Source organism: Lissotriton helveticus, chromosome 4_1 (genome assembly GCF_964261635.1).
Source record: "Lissotriton helveticus chromosome 4_1, aLisHel1.1, whole genome shotgun sequence".
Lineage (NCBI taxonomy): Eukaryota > Metazoa > Chordata > Amphibia > Caudata > Salamandridae > Lissotriton > Lissotriton helveticus.
This window is the reverse complement of record NC_136063.1, coordinates 312516855-312536038: the sequence shown is the minus strand read 5'-3', so window position 1 is coordinate 312536038 and position 19184 is coordinate 312516855. Positions and strand designations below refer to the sequence as shown.

The following is a 19184-nucleotide window of genomic DNA, read 5'->3' as shown; positions in this document are numbered from 1 at the left end:
GTGCAGCGTGAACACAATCGTCATTAAGCTGGGCTGGGCTATTTTCTTTTTTGCTGATGTTCTTCAGCATCAGCAGTAAATCGTGTGTCAAAGAGCATCGGCAAAAAAGCATTGGCAACAAAAATGGTGAGATCTATTGGCTTTGCCATTGAATGATTAATGTACCCATGTGTGTTTTTTTTTTAGTTTTCTTGAACTGTTAAGGAAGAAAACAGACACTGCAGGTATGGAGGAGAAAATGACAGTCTGCATTAAAGGATGACCAAATGTTACAGTATTTGCTGAAAGACAAATTTCACATCTTAGCTACATCACAATGGACAAATGTATGCTCAAATTGTTAAAGCTTTGGAGAAAGAGGGGTATGTACTCTAGATGCAATCATGGCTAAATTATCCACCTATTGAATAACAACTGGTCTTAGGAGTCTAACAAAATATTTAGTTTATTCTAACATTTCACACCCAGGGAACGCCTTTCCGTGGTAATCGTGTGCATTATAAAATGTTCAATCTATAAATTAATCATTCTACCCTGGTGGATGGGATCTTAGTATTTGATGGGGCCCTAAGCACGACAGAAAAGGCACATGTAGAGGTCCACTACCTAAAATAATTACTTTTGTGTATGGGTAGTAGGCCAGCATGGCTGGTTGCAAGCTTCAAATAAGTATGTGAGGCTGGAACACTTCTGCGAGTTAGTTGGGAGAGTGGCCATACAATGATTTGAACTGTTACAGTTCTCTGAGCGACAACCAAAGCAAGGCTGGTTTTTAGCGCAGATGTGAGGTGATGATTGTAACCAAGGTCAATAATGTGCTGTGCTGACTGGTTGTGCGTTCTTTGGAGCTCATGATGGTAATGTGTGTCAGTCTGGCATCTCTTCAAGCACGCCAGACTGACAACCATAGCTTGGTGAAACTCCATTTTGGAGACTTTTCAAAATGAGGTAAACCACCGTTTACAAAAAATTAAGGCCATTCAACCAGAATAATAACCGAAAAAGGGAAAAATAAAGTGCTACAAAAAAAAATTTAATGCGATTACAGGCTGAGGAAATAGGGAGTGGTAGAGTAAATAGAATATAGCAATGTCTTAAGGAAACAGAGATAGGTAGTGGTCAAGATCTGTGTGAATAAATGAGATAGAGGTACTAGGCTAAAGGCCTTCTAGGATACAGGTAACATTAGTGGCAACAGGGGGTTATTCTTATGTGACAAATGATCAGGATCATGGAGAAAGAATCACTAACTGATTTCTTATACCTTAACTACCTTTTCCCACAGAATCACTAACAAAGTTTGCTGTGATAGATGCAGGATACTACTATAGCAAATCAGGGAAATTTTGAGGTAGTTGACGTAAGGGAAGAATACCCTATGGTAGACCTGTGTATTGGGAAACAATTATTTAATTCCTTTGACTGCAACCACTCCTTTGTATATTAAACGGGATTTTCAAATTAGGATTTTTTAAGAGCAGGCATGATATTTTGTCAACTGAGGCAAAGGGAAGAAGCGCTGGAGCAACTGCATTCACCCCCAGGATATCTATTTTCTCGCCATCTAGGTGGAGATTGCTGTAATGCAGTCAATATCAAGTGCGCCAGTCAAACTATGACCAATTTTATAACTGCCATGGCTCCCGTTTAGGTTGAGGTGGAGTTGGCTTCCCTCACACGAAGGATAAGGTAAGGACATTACTATAGAAGGACATTGACGTGGAAACACAAACCCTGCGACAATTAAAACATGAAAGGAAACTCAGGCGTTTCTTGGTGCTTCCTGCTGCGCAACATTAACTTTAAGGTAGACATATAAAAAAAGTCTTTAATTTTGAAAAAAAGACTGAAAGAAAGATAAAAGGAAATGCCCGTCATTACAATATGTTCCATTAGAAACGGGTACATTACAAAACATTCATCACAATTTGATTACCTTTGCAACACATTTTGACATTGTGTTACTGTTACATCACAGCTTAGTTGATAATAATTCATGTTTCTAACATGTGTGCGTCTGTGTGTATATGTGTATGTGTGTGTGTGTATGTATATATATATATATATATATATATATCACCCAAACACCTCCCCAAACTCATTAGAGAGCCAGCCGGCACTCGAAGTAAAGGGATAACAAACATCCTGTTTATTCAGTCATGCCACACGGACACAGGACCACTAGAGAGACGCGTTTCTGCAGAACCTTTGTCTTTATCCATCTGGAGTGCGCCATATTGTTGCTCCTTTTAAACATCGTGATAAACACAAATGATGCACCCAGTTCTAGCAGCACCACATTAAACATGTACGAACAATGCAGGGAATAATATCACGCTCAATTTAAAAGCTAATTAATACTCTAAATGAGCAAATTTACAGGATATCTATGGATTCACAGTTAATCCGCATTGGAGTAATACATGTAGTAGACATAATCCATCCACAATATTTAAAAAATCCTGTATTTGATAATGTTTCTAACACCGACATACACACACGTGTTTGTGAAAAAAAAATATATATATATATATATATATATATATATATATATATATATATATATATATATATATATATATATATATATATATATATATATATATATATATATATATATATTCAGCAATCCTGTCCGTGGAGGACAGAGTGACTCGCACACCTCGTGGCAATTTTAAAATTTCTTTATTTCTTTCCGTAGAGCTCCATTCATCCTTTATGCATTTCGGCCAACCTTTGGCCTTCATCGGAAGGGGGGGAGCTTGCATCTGGCATTACTGCTGACTTCCTCTGACCCGTTCGCTGCTTATGTCTTTTTAATAATTTCCCTCAGGTGGGTTTACAATGACGTTTAGTGCAGTGCCTTCTGGTCCAGGTAGTCAGGAGTGCAATTATTTCCCTTCGGTGGGTGCCTTTAAATATGCTGTTCAATGTTTGTCACGAGACTCTTCACGTCTATTTCGTTCGTGAAAAGAACACTGCCAGGGTCCAGTCCTTGGTGGCTGCCGCTGCCCTGTTCTCTTTCAAGATATAAACACACGAAGTCCATTGCGGGCAGTTTTGGCGCTCTTGCGTGATGGTGCGGTATTCCATGGCGGGACAAAGCCATAATTTATTCAGCAATCCTGTCCGTGGAGGACAGAGTGAGTCGCATACCTCGTGGCAATTTTAAAATTTCTTTATTTCTTTCCGTAGAGCTCCATTCATCCTTTATGCATTTCGGCCAACCTTTGGCCTTCATCGGAAGGGGGGGGAGCTTGCATCTGGCATTACTGCTGACTTCCTCTGACCCGTTCGCTGCTTATGTCTTTTTAATAATTTCCCTCAGGTGGGTTTACAATGACGTTTAGTGCAGTGCCTTCTGGTCCAGGTAGTCAGGAGTGCAATTATTTCCCTTCGGTGGGTGCCTTTAATTATGCTGTTCAATGTTTGTCACGAGACTCTTCACGTCTATTTCGTTCGTGAAAAGAACACTGCCAGGGTCCAGTCCTTGGTGGCTGCCGTTGCCCTGTTCTCTTTCAAGATATAAACACACGAAGTCCATTGCGGGCAGTATTGGCGCTCTTGCATGATGGTGCGGTATTCCATGGCAGGACAAAGCCATAATTTATTCAGCAATCCTGTCCGTGGAGGACAGAGTGAGTCGCACACCTCGTGGCAATTTTAAAATTTCTTTATTTCTTTCCGTAGAGCTCCATTCATCCTTTATGCATTTCGGCCAACCTTTGGCCTTCATCGGAAGGGGGGGGGAGCTTGCATCTGGCATTACTGCTGACTTCCTGTGACCCGTTCGCTGCTTATGTCTTTTTAATAATTTCCCTCAGGTGGGTTTACAATGACGTTTAGTGCATCGCCTTCTGGTCCAGGTAGTCAGGAGTGCAATTATTTCCCTTCGGTGGGTGCCTTTAAATATGCTGTTCAATGTTTGTCACGAGACTCTTCACGTCTATTTCGTTCGTGAAAAGAACACTGCCAGGGTCCAGTCCTTGGTGGCTGCCGCTGCCCTGTTCTCTTTCAAGATATAAACACACGAAGTCCATTGCGGGCAGTTTTGGCGCTCTTGCGTGATGGTGCGGTATTCCATGGCGGGACAAAGCCATAATTTATTCAGCAATCCTGTCCGTGGAGGACAGAGTGAGTCGCATACCTCGTGGCAATTTTAAAATTTCTTTATTTCTTTCCGTAGAGCTCCATTCATCCTTTATGCATTTCGGCCAACCTTTGGCCTTCATCGGAAGGGGGGGGAGCTTGCATCTGGCATTACTGCTGACTTCCTCTGACCCGTTCGCTGCTTATGTCTTTTTAATAATTTCCCTCAGGTGGGTTTACAATGACGTTTAGTGCAGTGCCTTCTGGTCCAGGTAGTCAGGAGTGCAATTATTTCCCTTCGGTGGGTGCCTTTAATTATGCTGTTCAATGTTTGTCACGAGACTCTTCACGTCTATTTCGTTCGTGAAAAGAACACTGCCAGGGTCCAGTCCTTGGTGGCTGCCGCTGCCCTGTTCTCTTTCAAGATATAAACACACGAAGTCCATTGCGGGCAGTTTTGGCGCTCTTGCGTGATGGTGCGGTATTCCATGGCGGGACAAAGCCATAATGTATTCAGCAATCCTGTCCGTGGAGGACAGAGTGAGTCGCACACCTCGTGGCAATTTTAAAATTTCTTTATTTCTTTCCGTAGAGCTCCATTCATCCTTTATGCATTTCGGCCAACCTTTGGCCTTCATCGGAAGGGGGGGGAGCTTGCATCTGGCATTACTGCTGACTTCCTGTGACCCGTTCGCTGCTTATGTCTTTTTAATAATTTCCCTCAGGTGGGTTTACAATGACGTTTAGTGCAGTGCCTTCTGGTCCAGGTAGTCAGGAGTGCAATTATTTCCCTTCGGTGGGTGCCTTTAATTATGCTGTTCAATGTTTGTCACGAGACTCTTCACGTCTATTTCGTTCGTGAAAAGAACACTGCCAGGGTCCAGTCCTTGGTGGCTGCCGCTGCCCTGTTCTCTTTCAAGATATAAACACACGAAGTCCATTGCGGGCAGTTTTGGCGCTCTTGCGTGATGGTGCGGTATTACATGGCGGGACAAAGCCATAATGTATTCAGCAATCCTGTCCGTGGAGGACAGAGTGAGTCGCATACCTCGTGGCAATTTTAAAATTTCTTTATTTCTTTCCGTAGAGCTCCATTCATCCTTTATGCATTTCGGCCAACCTTTGACCTTCATCGGAAGGGGGGGGAGCTTGCATCTGGCATTACTGCTGACTTCCTCTGACCCGTTCGCTGCTTATGTCTTTTTAATAATTTCCCTCAGGTGGGTTTACAATGACGTTTAGTGCAGTGCCTTCTGGTCCAGGTAGTCAGGAGTGCAATTATTTCCCTTCGGTGGGTGCCTTTAATTATGCTGTTCAATGTTTGTCACGAGACTCTTCACGTCTATTTCGTTCGTGAAAAGAACACTGCCAGGGTCCAGTCCTTGGTGGCTGCCGCTGCCCTGTTCTCTTTCAAGATATAAACACACGAAGTCCATTGCGGGCAGTTTTGGCGCTCTTGCGTGATGGTGCGGTATTACATGGCGGGACAAAGCCATAATTTATTCAGCAATCCTGTCCGTGGAGGACAGAGTGAGTCGCACACCTCGTGGCAATTTTAAAATTTCTTTATTTCTTTCCGTAGAGCTCCATTCATCCTTTATGCATTTCGGCCAACCTTTGGCCTTCATCGGAAGGGGGGGGAGCTTGCATCTGGCATTACTGCTGACTTCCTCTGACCCGTTCGCTGCTTATGTCTTTATATATATATATATATATATATGTATATATATATATATATATAAACACACACACACACACACACACACACACACTTATATATGATATAGCTTTTAAAGAGTGCGACAATTGCTCGAAGGCGCTAACGTATGAATGTGTGTGTGTGTGTGTATTAGCATACATATATATGTGTATGTGTGTGTGCACACGTTATGTTAAATGGTCTTGTTAAGCGCTCAAATGCCCACATGTGTCTTGGCGCTGGTTGAGAAAACCGCAAAAGAAAAGATCCCGGAATAGTTTTAGCAGGTCATGAAGAGCCAGGTTTTTAATGATTTCCTGAATGCCAGCAGTTTTTGCCATGGATTTGATATGAAAGGGAAGATTGTTCCAGGCTTTTACGGCACCCACCACTAAGCCTCTCCTGCCCCAAGAGGCGCGTTTATACCTAGGGCCTGACACTAATTTAGCAGAGGTGGAGCACAGTGATCTGGGAGGTGAGTACTAAGAAAAACGGTTCTTAAAAAATTCGGACATTGACAGTACAAAGCATGTAAACAGTACAGAGAGCCTTAAAGAGCACCCTCTGCCTCACAGAGAGCCAGTGAAGCTTCCTAATGGACCCGGAAACCGGGAAATATTTACGGATTTTTAAAATAGTACGACCTACGGCATTCTGCAAAGTCTGTAGTTTCTTTAAAACATGATGATGTGCATTTAAATACAGTACATTTGCATAGTCAATCATCGATAACACCAGCGAGGTGACCACTGAATTCTACAGATGTGTGGGTATAAAAGGGAGAATTTCCTTTAATTAATCTCAGTCGAAGTGACTGCTTTTGTCTGATTATGAAGATATAGCGCACAGTTTATAATAAGTCCCACGTTTTTTGTTTTCTTCACCGGCATAGGGAGTGAGCCTAACTCTACAGACCACCATTCTGGTTTGACCTATAAGAATACCACTTACATACGTATACACTTACATACTTATAAGAATGTAACATATCTTCAGAGGATTTGGATGACAATTTGATTTTTTAGATGTGGCCTTAAAGGAGTGACCAGATTAATTCTAGGGAAGTGACTGAAATTCTCACCCACTCTCCCATGCTCTTAAGCACCATGTTCTGATCCACCATTAAACTGGTTGGGTAGACAGAGCGAGGAGTTCTAACTGAGGTATACCATCTAAGAAAGTGTGCAGCAAAAAAACCACTGCACAGTTTCAGTAACCATTATATTCTCATATATGCACTAAAGAGGTTTCATTTCAGATTTGCGAATGGAATAGTTCCAATATACACTGCTGTAAGTGATCCATATTCAAATGGACTATTGCACGACTTCGCGGAGGGTTTTCCCCAGATACATAGATACAAAAAATCCAGATTCTTTTAAACAACACAGCGTACCAGTGACACCTACACAAATTCCCAACATAAGAACCAACCAATGTTAAAAATGCCACATTCCCAGCTTGGGTGAGAGCAGTGTCAATTTCAGAATTAAACTGCTTTGATTATGATGGTAAATTAATGGATAGTATTCAACAACTATGTCGTGGGGTCAAGGATGACTTGGGGGTGGAGATACGCCTGGGGCCCGACTGACCTAACCTCCAAGAGCGAATATGGGTAACCTTGGGGTTGATGGTGGCGAAGCATAATAGTGTGAGATTGTGAAAGGCTCAGATCCCGCCAAGTATAGGGGATTGGGGCAAAGATATGGACTGATGTATGGTCACAGAAAATACAAAATACGAAGCTAGGGGGTGCCCCACCAAATAAACACGGGTTAGGGAAAATTGGAACACCCACAGGGGAGGGATATGTGAACCTCCTTTGACAAGGGATGAAATCGTTGCACAAGGTTTGAGCATGTTAGAACTGTGATTACATTATTGTTGTTTTGTAATTCTCCTGCTCTATGCCTCCCCTGACACATAACTTTATTGGTACTGTAAATGTACATGGTTTACACCTTTCTTTTCATATGTCATACCTTGATTACAATCAAAAAGAATAAAAAAAAATGTTTAAACACGGGAGCTCAAAGTCCAAAAAGAAGGCGCCTCGCAAAGCCGGATGACGTCTCCAACCCCGGACCAATGGGGAGAGGAAACCAGGAGGACGAAAGCGGAAAAGGAGGCTGGAATGACGGCTGAGGTGAAAGCGAACGTCGGACAACACGAAGAGTGTCAGCGGAACCAGAAAGCGTGGACGAGAGCCGAAATCCCCTCGCCTATACAACGCGGGGAAGAGATCCCGGAAGACGAGGAGACGCCAGGAGGCCAACAGTCCCATGCTTCGCCCTGCCACTCTCCTGGAGGAGCTTGGCTGGACAAGGTACGGTCCCGGCTGTGGAGCCTTATGGGCCATTGGGCAGGGAAGGCAACCAAATAAGGGGAGGACACACCTTTACTAAACTGGAGTGCTAACCGGGTTACACTTGGTGGTGGTCTATTGTTTGGTTGTGGTGAAACCTCCGGCATGAGACCCCTACCCTTCAGCCTATCGTCACTGTCCCCGATAGTTACCAGTGGTTTTATTATTTCTTTCCAAGAGGCGCCTGAAATCCATGATCGACCCAGTAGCTGTCCAAGTTGAAGAAAGGGAAGAAGCATTCCTAACCAAAGCCTATCAGCCAGTGAAACGACAATATAGAATATAAAGAAAACAGACCTCTGTAACAAATTTAAAATAGAAAAACGAGTAAAAGAACCCAGTCGCCTTTAGATTCCTTCCAGGGCTTAATCCCTTCATTGAGCACTTGTGACAAACTAGCAAAATAAAAAACAATTAACAGGAGAGTGTTCAGATTGTTCCATCCTGGCTCTATTTACTGATTTTAAATGTAAAACAGGCAAAACCTGCTGTGGTCCTTTTCTTTGAAAATTGATAGTCAAAAGAATTAGACCCCCCCCCCCCTCCCCGATTCCAAATTGTGCATAACAGGGTGGTGTATTCTACCACACCAATATCATAACTCCAGATAGAGGAACTTACCAGGTGTGGTACGTACCTTCAAATCCAAGTTGTTTTTAACTTACAAATGAGGCATAACATGTAGAACCGGCATTTACGAAACAGAATTTCAAAAGCTTTGCCTTTTAACACAATATATTTCGACAGGTGTGACCTGCAGGAATCTGTTACGGAAAACATGATAAGTTTCAATCAAGTCATAATTCTGATCGGTAGTCTGGTGGGTTAGGGCCAGATGTACGACCCATTTTTGTGGCCGCAAACGGGAGATCCTACCGTTTGCAACCGCAATAGAGGGCAATGGCATGTACAAATGCTATTTTGCGAGTCACTGACTCGCAAAATAGCATTTGCGACTCCCGCTATTAGGAAGCAGTGTCCCTTCCTAATAGCGAGTCACCATGCCATGTCCAATAGTTTTGCGACCGCAAAACACTTCCAGTTTACCACCTACTTCAAGTAGGTGTAAACCACTCGCAAAAGGGAAGGGGTCCCCAGGGGACCCCTTTTCCTTTGTGAGTATGTAAGAAAATATTTTTTTAAAGCAGGCAGTGGTGCCCTTAAAAAAATTAAACGGAAAAGTTTCATTTTTCTTTTTAAATGCAGCCCCTTTTCCTTTTAAGGAAAACGGCTGCATTAAAAAAAAAGGCTGCTTTATTTAAAAGCAGTCCCAGACATGGTGGTCTGTTGACCCCAGTAGGCCACCATTCCTGGGAGTGCTAGCCATTCCTACTGGGCTGCAAATTGCACCTGTCTCCTTCATATTCATGAGGCATGCAATTTGCGACTCAATTAGAAATCGTAAACTGTGTCTGAGACACTGTTATACATCCCAATTTGTGAGTCGCAAATTGGTGGGTCATACATCTGACCCTTATTGGACTAATGCGTCCACTGTAGGGGCCTGTGTTCGACCTCATGGTCACAAGTTCAAATCCCTGCAGAGCATCTCAGCCTTCTGAAGTCAATAAAATGAGTACCATTGAGTTAGGTAACAAACATCGATTATTCAACGCCAAGATACCCTTGAGTCAACATGGGCTTTACAAATATACATGTTATCCATGTGCAAACTTCTATCTGTGTAAGGATTGAAATATAAGCCTGAACTTGTAGTTGGGGCTTCACTCTGGGGTTATAGAAAGCTAATGACTGGATTTTAAAAGTTAAATAGTTTTGAAAGAATTTTAATTATAAAATCTATTAAAATAATGTCCCAGGATAACAGTCTTGTTCTTGTTTCGGAGATACAGAAAAATCCGTTTTTCATAAGGAAAGGGTCCCTGCATATTTTAAGTAGAGAGGGCAGAAAGCCTGTTAACCCTCAGATCTCCTTCTTGTTCTTAAGAAAGACAGGGATGTCAACAACACATACAAATGACCATCATATAAAACAATAGGTAACCACCCTCAATGTAGTATAAAGTAATATTTCTTAGGATGACAGTTCTGACTAGCCAGTCATTATACCATAGCTTTTAGTAAAATTCTTTGATTTTCATAGGTCCCATGAATGCCGCTTCCAGATGTCTCAAATGTGTGATATTTGTTTATTTAAAACTTTTCCTGTCACATTTTTTAGTGTCGAGACAACAGAGCATGTTCAAGATCACAGAGAGTATCCAAGGGATGCGAACTCTAAAAGGGGGATATCTGCATTTGTATTGAAGTCATTTAAATTAAATTATGCAAGCATGTAAACATAAGAATTATAAATATGAACAATTATACTTACAACCACAGATTTCCGCTGAAAGTTTATATTGTTGATGCAGACTATCTGGTGGGTTGTACAGAGGAGAAAAGAAAAAATTTACAATTACTAACTCAAAAAACATTGTGTCTTTTTTAACGTAGTTGCATTGCGTAATAGTCATGTCGGTGGAAGCGAACTTGAAAAAAGCTAAAATAATTGATGGTTAGTGTATGCTTATTGCTTGCTAGTATTTAAATGCTATGAAAAAAATCGAAAAGGACCAATTTAATCAATAAAATTGTGTTTTCGCAGGAAGCATGTATTGTTTACTTGTGTGTCCAGGAACCTCACTTCTTTTCCGAATATTCAAGACACTTTATGTAAAAAACACAAAATATTAGGTTTAGATTCCAGTTTCCTGATGTTACCTGTGACATGTGTATAAAGACAAACATGATTTCCTAAATTATAGTTTTATTTTTCAGTGAAAGCATGCTTCTTTAAAATAAGCAAAAGCCAGTGTTGCACAGCAGTGTCCACGACAAACGAAGATAAGTTGTTCTCGGTGTATAATAGCCACTGTCCTATAATTTGGCAAAAATGCAATCCTACTGCGCTACGCAACAAAAGAAGACAATTTACACCAAATTGACATATGCCCCCATGAATCATAATGTACTGTTGGGTAAATAGATTTGCTGAGGCAGCTAAAACCTAACTTTTTAATTTTGAAACCAGATTAGCAATTCTTTTTAAGTCCACACAGTGTCCTTAATTTATAGGTTTACAAACTGGAGAAACGTGGAAGTATAATCAAATGAAATTGTTAACTGTTAAACTACAATAATAAATTTAGATCTCAAAAATAACTATCAACCTGGTCCCAACTTTGGGTAGGATCTTTAATTTAAACTCGCATCTTTGGAACGAGTTGTCCCGTCAAGAAAAATCACCCGCCAGGGAGTACTTACTAGACTCTAAAGATACTGGGACTGTCCGACCTTTGGGCAATCTCTACAGATCACCAGAGTTTTAAAAAGTTTGTAACAAAGGTAACAAAAAGGGTATGCTTCTTAGAAACACTGGCTAACAGGGCTCATGGCTGGACAGTACTCAGCGACTATAAAATTCTTAAACGGCAACCTTACCTGAAAACAGGAGTAAAACTGTGGGTAAAAGAAAAATACCTAAAGCCCAGCTTTGGTATCTTGCCAATCATCCCACACCTCCCGCCATGGAAAAGGAGAGTGTGTGTGCAGTCCTGCCGTCTATGCAGCAGAGGAAACAAGGACCTTGTGCATATCATGTGCATTTGCCCCATCTGGAGGGACCTTACTTACTTCGACCAATATTTGAGCAGAGCGGCATCAGGACCTGTAGGCAGGCAGTAAATCTGTGCTTTAATATGGCTTAAACACAATTAAACTGCCACCTCACAAAATATATTGACTTAGTGTCAGAGAGACTTAACCACATATCGCAAAAAGACAATAAATAAAACAACCGTGCCTGGTCTCTATCCTTGCATAACTCTGCAATGCACACGTAAGCCTGCCGACGCACAGGCACTTTAGATCTGATGAATTGCACAGACCATAAATACGACCTTTAACACAATGAATAAGGAGGGTTACATGAAGTATTATGATGGTTTTCAACTGCTGTTTTTTTGGCAAAAGTTTTAGCTAGTTTACTTATTCGATGTATACGCATTTTCGATCCGGCGAATTGTACAAGCCGCAAAAAGTGAACAACGTTTAGCACAACGATGTTTTAACTGATGAATAATTATGGGTTTTACTGTTGTTTAACTTGGTAAAGCTTTGCTAGCTCACCTACAATTGAAGCACGTGCACTTTAGATCGGATGAACTGCATATGCGCCAAGATGATAATTTTAACATTATGCATAAGTTTGGTTTTAATGTTGTTTACCTTGGTAAACCATATGACTGGAACCGTTATAGCTACGCATATGCAACGGTTTTAATTAATCATGCATAAATAAATGAACTTGTCCTAAATCTGAAAAACTGAATTTTTGAGTGGCTCAAAAAATTACATTTGCTTTTGAATGAGTCATTTTAGTGCCAGAGGTAACTGACAATAGAAAGCAACTACCACTGGACACAGAAAGCACTAATATTACCTCTAACTCTAGAAATACTGATTGGCTGGCGAGTAACACTCTTATTTAGCAGATATTAGGAATTGGTATACACAGTAGAATATACTTTGTGAGATGTTGGTCTAGGGCCAAAGAGAAATCCAGTTGCCTTGTTAGGGGTTTCTGTCTGCATTTCGGACCCTCTCCCTTCTTATTTCACCTCCATTCCAATGGGCATCCCCTGGGCTTGAAATGCATCCTTGTTGCCAAATTGTAATATTTACTGTCCACAGGAAGGAAGGTTCTTTTGATTTAACTATTTATAAATTTAGGATCAACTTTTGGTAAGAAACCTCCACCGAGAGCTAGATGTTAATTAAGCTCAGCCCTTCTCTTAATAATCTTCAGATTAACTTTGGGAGAAATACTCACACATACTGCAGTAGATGATCCATCTCCCAGTCAACCCACTCAAGCATTTGTCACACAACCAATATTTCACACTTATGCACCACAGGTTTCTAACTTGGGGGGGGGAATACTCAAGTTTTGAAGGAAGCCAGTTATCACACCCAGGTTTTTATTAACGAAATGCAGTTGTACCAAAAAAAAGTCACAACACAGCAACATCATTCCTAAATATATATAAAAGAGGTGGGTTCATTACTCGCAGTATCAAGCTGGCGGATGTAAGTCCACCATTACCCACTCCGTGGAGATAGCATGGATTGCAGCAGCGATCCTTTTGAGTATTACATGAGCACTTGTCAGTGTGCTCTTCAGTCAGAGCTGCATAGCACTTTGAGAAATGGAGTGCGGGAAGAGTTGCATTTAGAGTCATAGACCAGCAGTATCATGATTAGGTATTTTTAATGAAATATTCAGATTAGGAAATCTCCATCACAAAAAAGACAAACTTGTGAAAAAAGAACTGCTCTTCAAGAGGGTGGGTAGTAGCCCTCATTGGTACATTCACTTGACCAACCAGAGGTGGAGTCCAATAATGAAGCATGCCAACCTTGGATAGGTAAACGATTTCATCCTAAGAAAGAACATTTTCCTTTACTCTGAAGAGATCCGTATGTCCACATTTGCAGTTACAGCTGAAATACTAGTTGTTGCATGGTTCTGTGAAATGGACTAATGGAATGGTAGGGCCCTGATCGTATTCAACAAGCAAGCAATCTACATGGCTGCTGTATATATTCCATTCAGTTCCTCAAATAGATTAATTAAATGGACCCAACCTCAAATCCAACTTTGTCAATGATCTCTGAACATATTTCCACTTCACGCACCCATTGACTAGTTCAACATACGCAGACTATGAACATTTCTTGGTAACAATGTTCTAAATACTAACTTGGGACCTTTTCATATTTTAAAAAGAGGCCACTCCACAGTACAGAGAGATGCAAGAACAACAAGGAATCTGCAGTTAGATAGAGCATCCAGCAGAAAGAGCGTTAACAAAAGTAAGTTACTTGTTGTTTTGATGAATACTTCTAAATCGCACATTTCTCACCATAAACTATGGAAGTTCTGTGGAGTGTGCTCGGACAAATATGTGTTGGACAACCGAACAGGCAAAATGTCTTTCCCGTCGAACCTGGATGACAAGGCCATAGTGCTTCGTGAATACATGCACGGATGTCCATGCCGCAGCCAGGCAGATGTCAAGGATAGCTGTTGGTAACGGCCATGGCCCTGGTGAAATGCGCTCTAAAACGTTCTGGGGCAGCTTCTTAGCCAGTGAGTAGTATATCTTAATGCAGAGGGCTAGACACATCGACAACGTCCTCTTCTGCACAGCCTTCATTTTCTTTACTCCAGAAAACCCTAAAGAAGACCCTATAAAAAGTTGTTCATCTACTAAAAGGTCCTTGGTACAATCAATGTGAAAACTCAAGGCCTTTTTGCGGTCCAACCAATTGAGTCTCTCCTTCAAGTGGTGAGAGGGAGCAACTAATACTGGTAGAGTGACTGGATGCCCAATGTGGAAATAGTCAAAACTTTCAGTAAGAAGGTCGCATGAGTTGTCAGCACCAATTTGCCTGGACAAAATGTGGTGTAGGGTGGTTACACTGAAAGTGCTTGCAGTTCACTCATGCAACCAGTTCATATAATCGCATTGAGGAAGACAGTCTTCAAGGTCAGAAGGTGCAAAGAGCAGCTATGCACTGGCTCAAATGGCATACATGAGAAATGATCAAGTTAACGTCCCACTGTGGCATCGAAAATGGCTTGGGAGTAACGTATCAACCCTTTAAAAAAATCCTATCACAATAGGTAATTTATATATGGACAGTTGGTCCGGCTAGTGTAGAAAAACCAACACTACAGACATCTTTTTAGGACAGATTGGGACTGGTCGGGCAGATTGGGACTGGTCAAGCACTACTGCAGATTAAGGGCCGTCTCCTGCAAGACATGGATGGTGTTGGAAAGGCAGTCTTGATCATGGGCCCGCTAGGATTTCAGACTCCACTACAGGACACCCATGTGTGTCACCTGGCAAAGTTAATAAGGAGGAAGCACAAAGGCCCATAGCCTAAAATCCTCCCTCACCTTCATCCGGGATAGAGGACTGAAACATCTAGATCATAACCTGAATGCCCCACACTTGTTGCAGTAGAGGAAACACCTTCTACTTCAGTTTTGAGAATCACTCCAAATAATGGAAGCCATTAGGTGGCACTTTGCTGGGTGATACAGGAGGCGACCAAGGGAGCTACGGGCACACCGCACCACCCTTACAGGCTTCAAGGACTCCTCTTAAGACACCAGGTGGGGAGTGCTGTGGCTGCCCGGAATGACAAAGCTTGTGTGCCGGGTTTATTGAAACACTGGCATTGGGACTGTGGAGGCCTCAGGACCTTGGATGTTGGGTCTTACCATTGCAATGATTTTTCAGGGTGTTGACTCTTAGGGAGGACAGGTTAGATCATTTGGAGGCACGCGCCTAGACTGTGGTGCTATAAAGTGGTGGCTGCAATTTCTTCCCGCACCGATTTCTATTTTTGGTTGGGGGTGGCTGGGTCAGTGTGTGGGGCCAGTGCTAAGTGTACTTTTCCCTGTTTTGAACTCTGTTTAAGAATTTGGCCGGCTGGTTTCTTTCCCTAACTGACTGATTCAGAGCTACTTGGCCCTTCTTGATGAGCCTTAGTTTGTAGCCATATTTTGTTGGACAGGATGTATTCATATAACAGTGTGAGCGGGGGTTTAGAGGAGATTTTTTGTATTTTCTTGATTGTTTCCGGTTTGTTCTTCCCTCTGGGAAGGTGTGTGTAGCGAGTGGCACTGTGTTGCGTAACTGGCGACTGATGTTTTGGAGATTTGGCTGGCAACGTGTGCTGGCGGAAGCTTTTTATTGAACTGCTGGAGGGTGCAGAACCCAGATGCCCTGGAGTACTCCTTCAGGTCTGGGCTGCATGATTTGGAGGTACTAAAGGCCGCTGTGATGCGATGTATGAGAGAGTGGTAGACGTGGAGTAGTTGGCGAGAACTTATTCAGATCATTCCACCCTGCTCTGCACTTTCAGATGTTCACCACGTAGTTCTTGTATCCCCACTTGGCAGTTAGACCCGGCTCTGCTCAATGAAGTGGTTTTTCAGGCCTCACTGGGTGAGCAGGTCACTAATATCTGGCTCGACAATGAGATTCGGCGGTGGGGGTTGAATGAGAGGTTGTGAAGGTGGTGGTGCAAGGTTATTGCATTTCTAATAAGATAGGGGCGCGCGCCAAATTACACTCGGACATTAGACAGCAGGAGGCAGTCTTCAATGGGCCTCCTCAGGATCTGAAGGAGACATCGAAGGGCAGTTGGAGGTTGCTTGCTGAATGCGAGAAACTGCTTACAGTGGTGGAGCGTTTGCAGCAATATAATTATAGAGCATATACTGCTAGAGCACACGTGAAGAGGGGACAAATAGGGGAGCATGTTATCCTGGCTCCTGCAGGAAGAGACAAGGGGGCATACTATTCCTCAGGTTCATGACTCAGCAGGCCAAGAAGCGTTTGCTCAGAAGGAAATTAATGCTGCAATCCTCAATTACTACCAGGACTTGTTCTCTGTGATCACCACAGTTTGCGAAACTGATGTTTTTAGTCATATCGCTGTCTTCTCCCTGTTGGTGCTTGAACTTGGTGCAAACATTACTGAGCAGGAGATGCAAGGCACAATTAAGGAGATGGCTAGGGGGAATGTCCCAGGATCCGACCGGTTGTGTGTAGAATTCTATAATATTTATGCCATTGACTTTGTCCCTAAATTGGTGGAAGTTTTTAACGATGCCTGGCAGCAGGGGGGGTTCTTTCACCCTCTCTACGAGAGGTCACAATTGTGTTGCTCCCCAAGAAGAAGCTGATGTGATCTTGCTTGACTCTTATCGCCCCCCTCTCTATGCTTAACGCTGATTATGAAATCCTGACCTAACTGTAGTCCCTTACCTAACATCGATAAACTGATTCATATCTTGGAGCAGAGGGAGCACTTTCCACAAGATTCACTAGTGTTATCTGTAGATATTCGGAAGGCATTTGATTCTCTCCGCTGGGAATTCTTGTATGCCACTCTCTTTGGGAGTGGGTTATGGACTGCCCTTAGTCAGGTGGATGAAGTTGCATACTCTATCAATGGCTAGGGTCAGTACTGGGTCAGTGATCTTGGAGAAGTGCACAGTGGAGCGGGGCACTCAGAAGCGGTGCACCTTTTCCTCTTTGTTATATTCTCTAGCCTTAGAATCGCTTGTATGGACGGTTTGGCAGGGCGGACATTATCAGGGCCTGCAGGTAACAGGACACAGTCTGTACATTTATTTGTTCGCAGATGATATGCTGTTATATATGAGTGACACTTCTGATTTGGAGGGAGCAGTAGCGGCTTTGTCGGATTTTGGGCACTTGTCTGGCCTATAAGTTAACTGGCACAAACACTGCACTTACCCACAGCAAACAAATTTGGGGGAAGCGTAGCCCATTACTACTGTACTGGCGCAGCAGTGGGAACATGATACCATTCACTACTTGGGAGTCGCCATTTATCATTCTGAGGAACTATTCTTTGAGGGTACCTTTACTCGGGCCGCTGCTGCCTTGAGGAGGTCGGTGGCATCGTGAGGTACCTTGCCCCTGTTGATCAGTGGGCGATAGCCCTCTCTAAGATTGTAGTTGTGCCACAGTTCCTTAACTTGTTTGCGTCCCTAACAGTGGATCTCCCAAGGGTGTACTTTCAGGAATTGCATAGCATCCTTCTTACATTGTACTCGGGGTCCTCGAGGCATCGAGTGGCATTGCGAAAATTACGTTAGCCAGTGACAAGGGTGGAATGTCAGCACCAGACTTAAAGCTTTATTATTTAGCCACCCAGTTACAATAGGTAGCTCGGTGGCGGTCAGTGCTCTGGGACACGGTAAGCCATCAGGAACGTGGGTTGCCTTCCAAAGCTCTCCTGACAAGCATTTTGTTAAACCCGGTCCCCACAACAATGGTGCGCAACAGGAATGAGTTAGTTAGGGCGGCACGCTAAGTGTGGGCACCGATGTTACAGAAAATGTCCATCAGGGTCCCGTACACTGATGAGCTTCCCTTGACGATCAGTTGGTACTAGTAGCACCCGGGGATTGGTTTGGCCTACAACAGTGGACGGAAGCGGAGCTTATTATACTGGGTGATCAATTTTCTATGGGTGAAGCTAGTTTCTTCTTAGACTTGTGGGAGACGTATGACATCCCAGTGGGATACTTCCTGTTGCGTGGTGCGTTGATGGGCAGGGTCCGTGAGTGGTTGTGGTGGGGTCCTGCTGAACCATCGGAACAGAAGTGCCTTCGTTATTTGTTCCTCAGAACTGGGAGAACGAGAGTGGTCACGTTATTTTTTTAGGGTTGTGATGAAGTGAGTTCAGCCAGACCTGTCTCAGCTGCACCAACTTTGGGAGGCTGTGTGGGAGGGCTCAGCAAATATATAAACGCAGAGGCTGAATGTATTTCTGAATGTTGCCATTTATTTTATTTTAGCGTAAAGAATAAAAATTGTTGCAATGTATGCCGGTCTTTAATCAGTCCGTCTTTGTTCGTTTTTCTTCTATAGGATCCTTCCCTCAGAATAGCTCTACCCGGAGGCTCAAGGGAATGAGAAAATAAATGTAAATATGAGGTAGGAAATATCCATTTCCTTATCCGTCCCCACACTTGTATGAGGATCTTTATAGCTGGAGTATGAATTTATATGGGAGCGGGTTGTGCCTGGGTTAGAATACAGCAAGCACCTCTTTGATTTGTGAAGCTATAGCTATAATTATTCCGATTCATACAGTCCTTAGACCTCCTCTCCTTCGTATCAGGGCTGAGGATAGAAGCCAGATTAAGGATTGGTGCCCACATTCTGACTGGTACAAGGTCCGGAGCATTGGTCTTTAATACAAACAGGCTTTGCAGTTGGTGAAATAAAACAAATGACCCTCTGTAGGAGGCTGGCTTAGTATATGGTTCACACGTATTCAAGATAAGCACCTTACACTAATCCAGGAAACCCTTTTGGTGATTTTGGCGGTCTTTAATAACCTTTGAAGGCTCTCAAAGAGGTAGCTGTGGAGAGCAGCATTCAGGCATATCTTGAAGGAGTGTTA

The 19184-nt window shown here is 42.8% G+C and overlaps 1 protein-coding gene across 2 annotated transcripts in view; it reads right to left on the bottom strand.

Moving 5' to 3' along the window:
- Positions 1-19184, bottom strand: part of TAF2 (TATA-box binding protein associated factor 2) — a 658862-nt gene that overhangs the window by 623402 nt on the left and 16276 nt on the right. For both annotated transcript variants that reach the window (XM_078686838.1, XM_078686839.1), the window contains exon 2: positions 10492-10546. In XM_078686838.1, coding sequence (XP_078542964.1) covers positions 10492-10546 — 55 coding nt within the window. The remainder of the gene's footprint in view (positions 1-10491; positions 10547-19184) is intronic.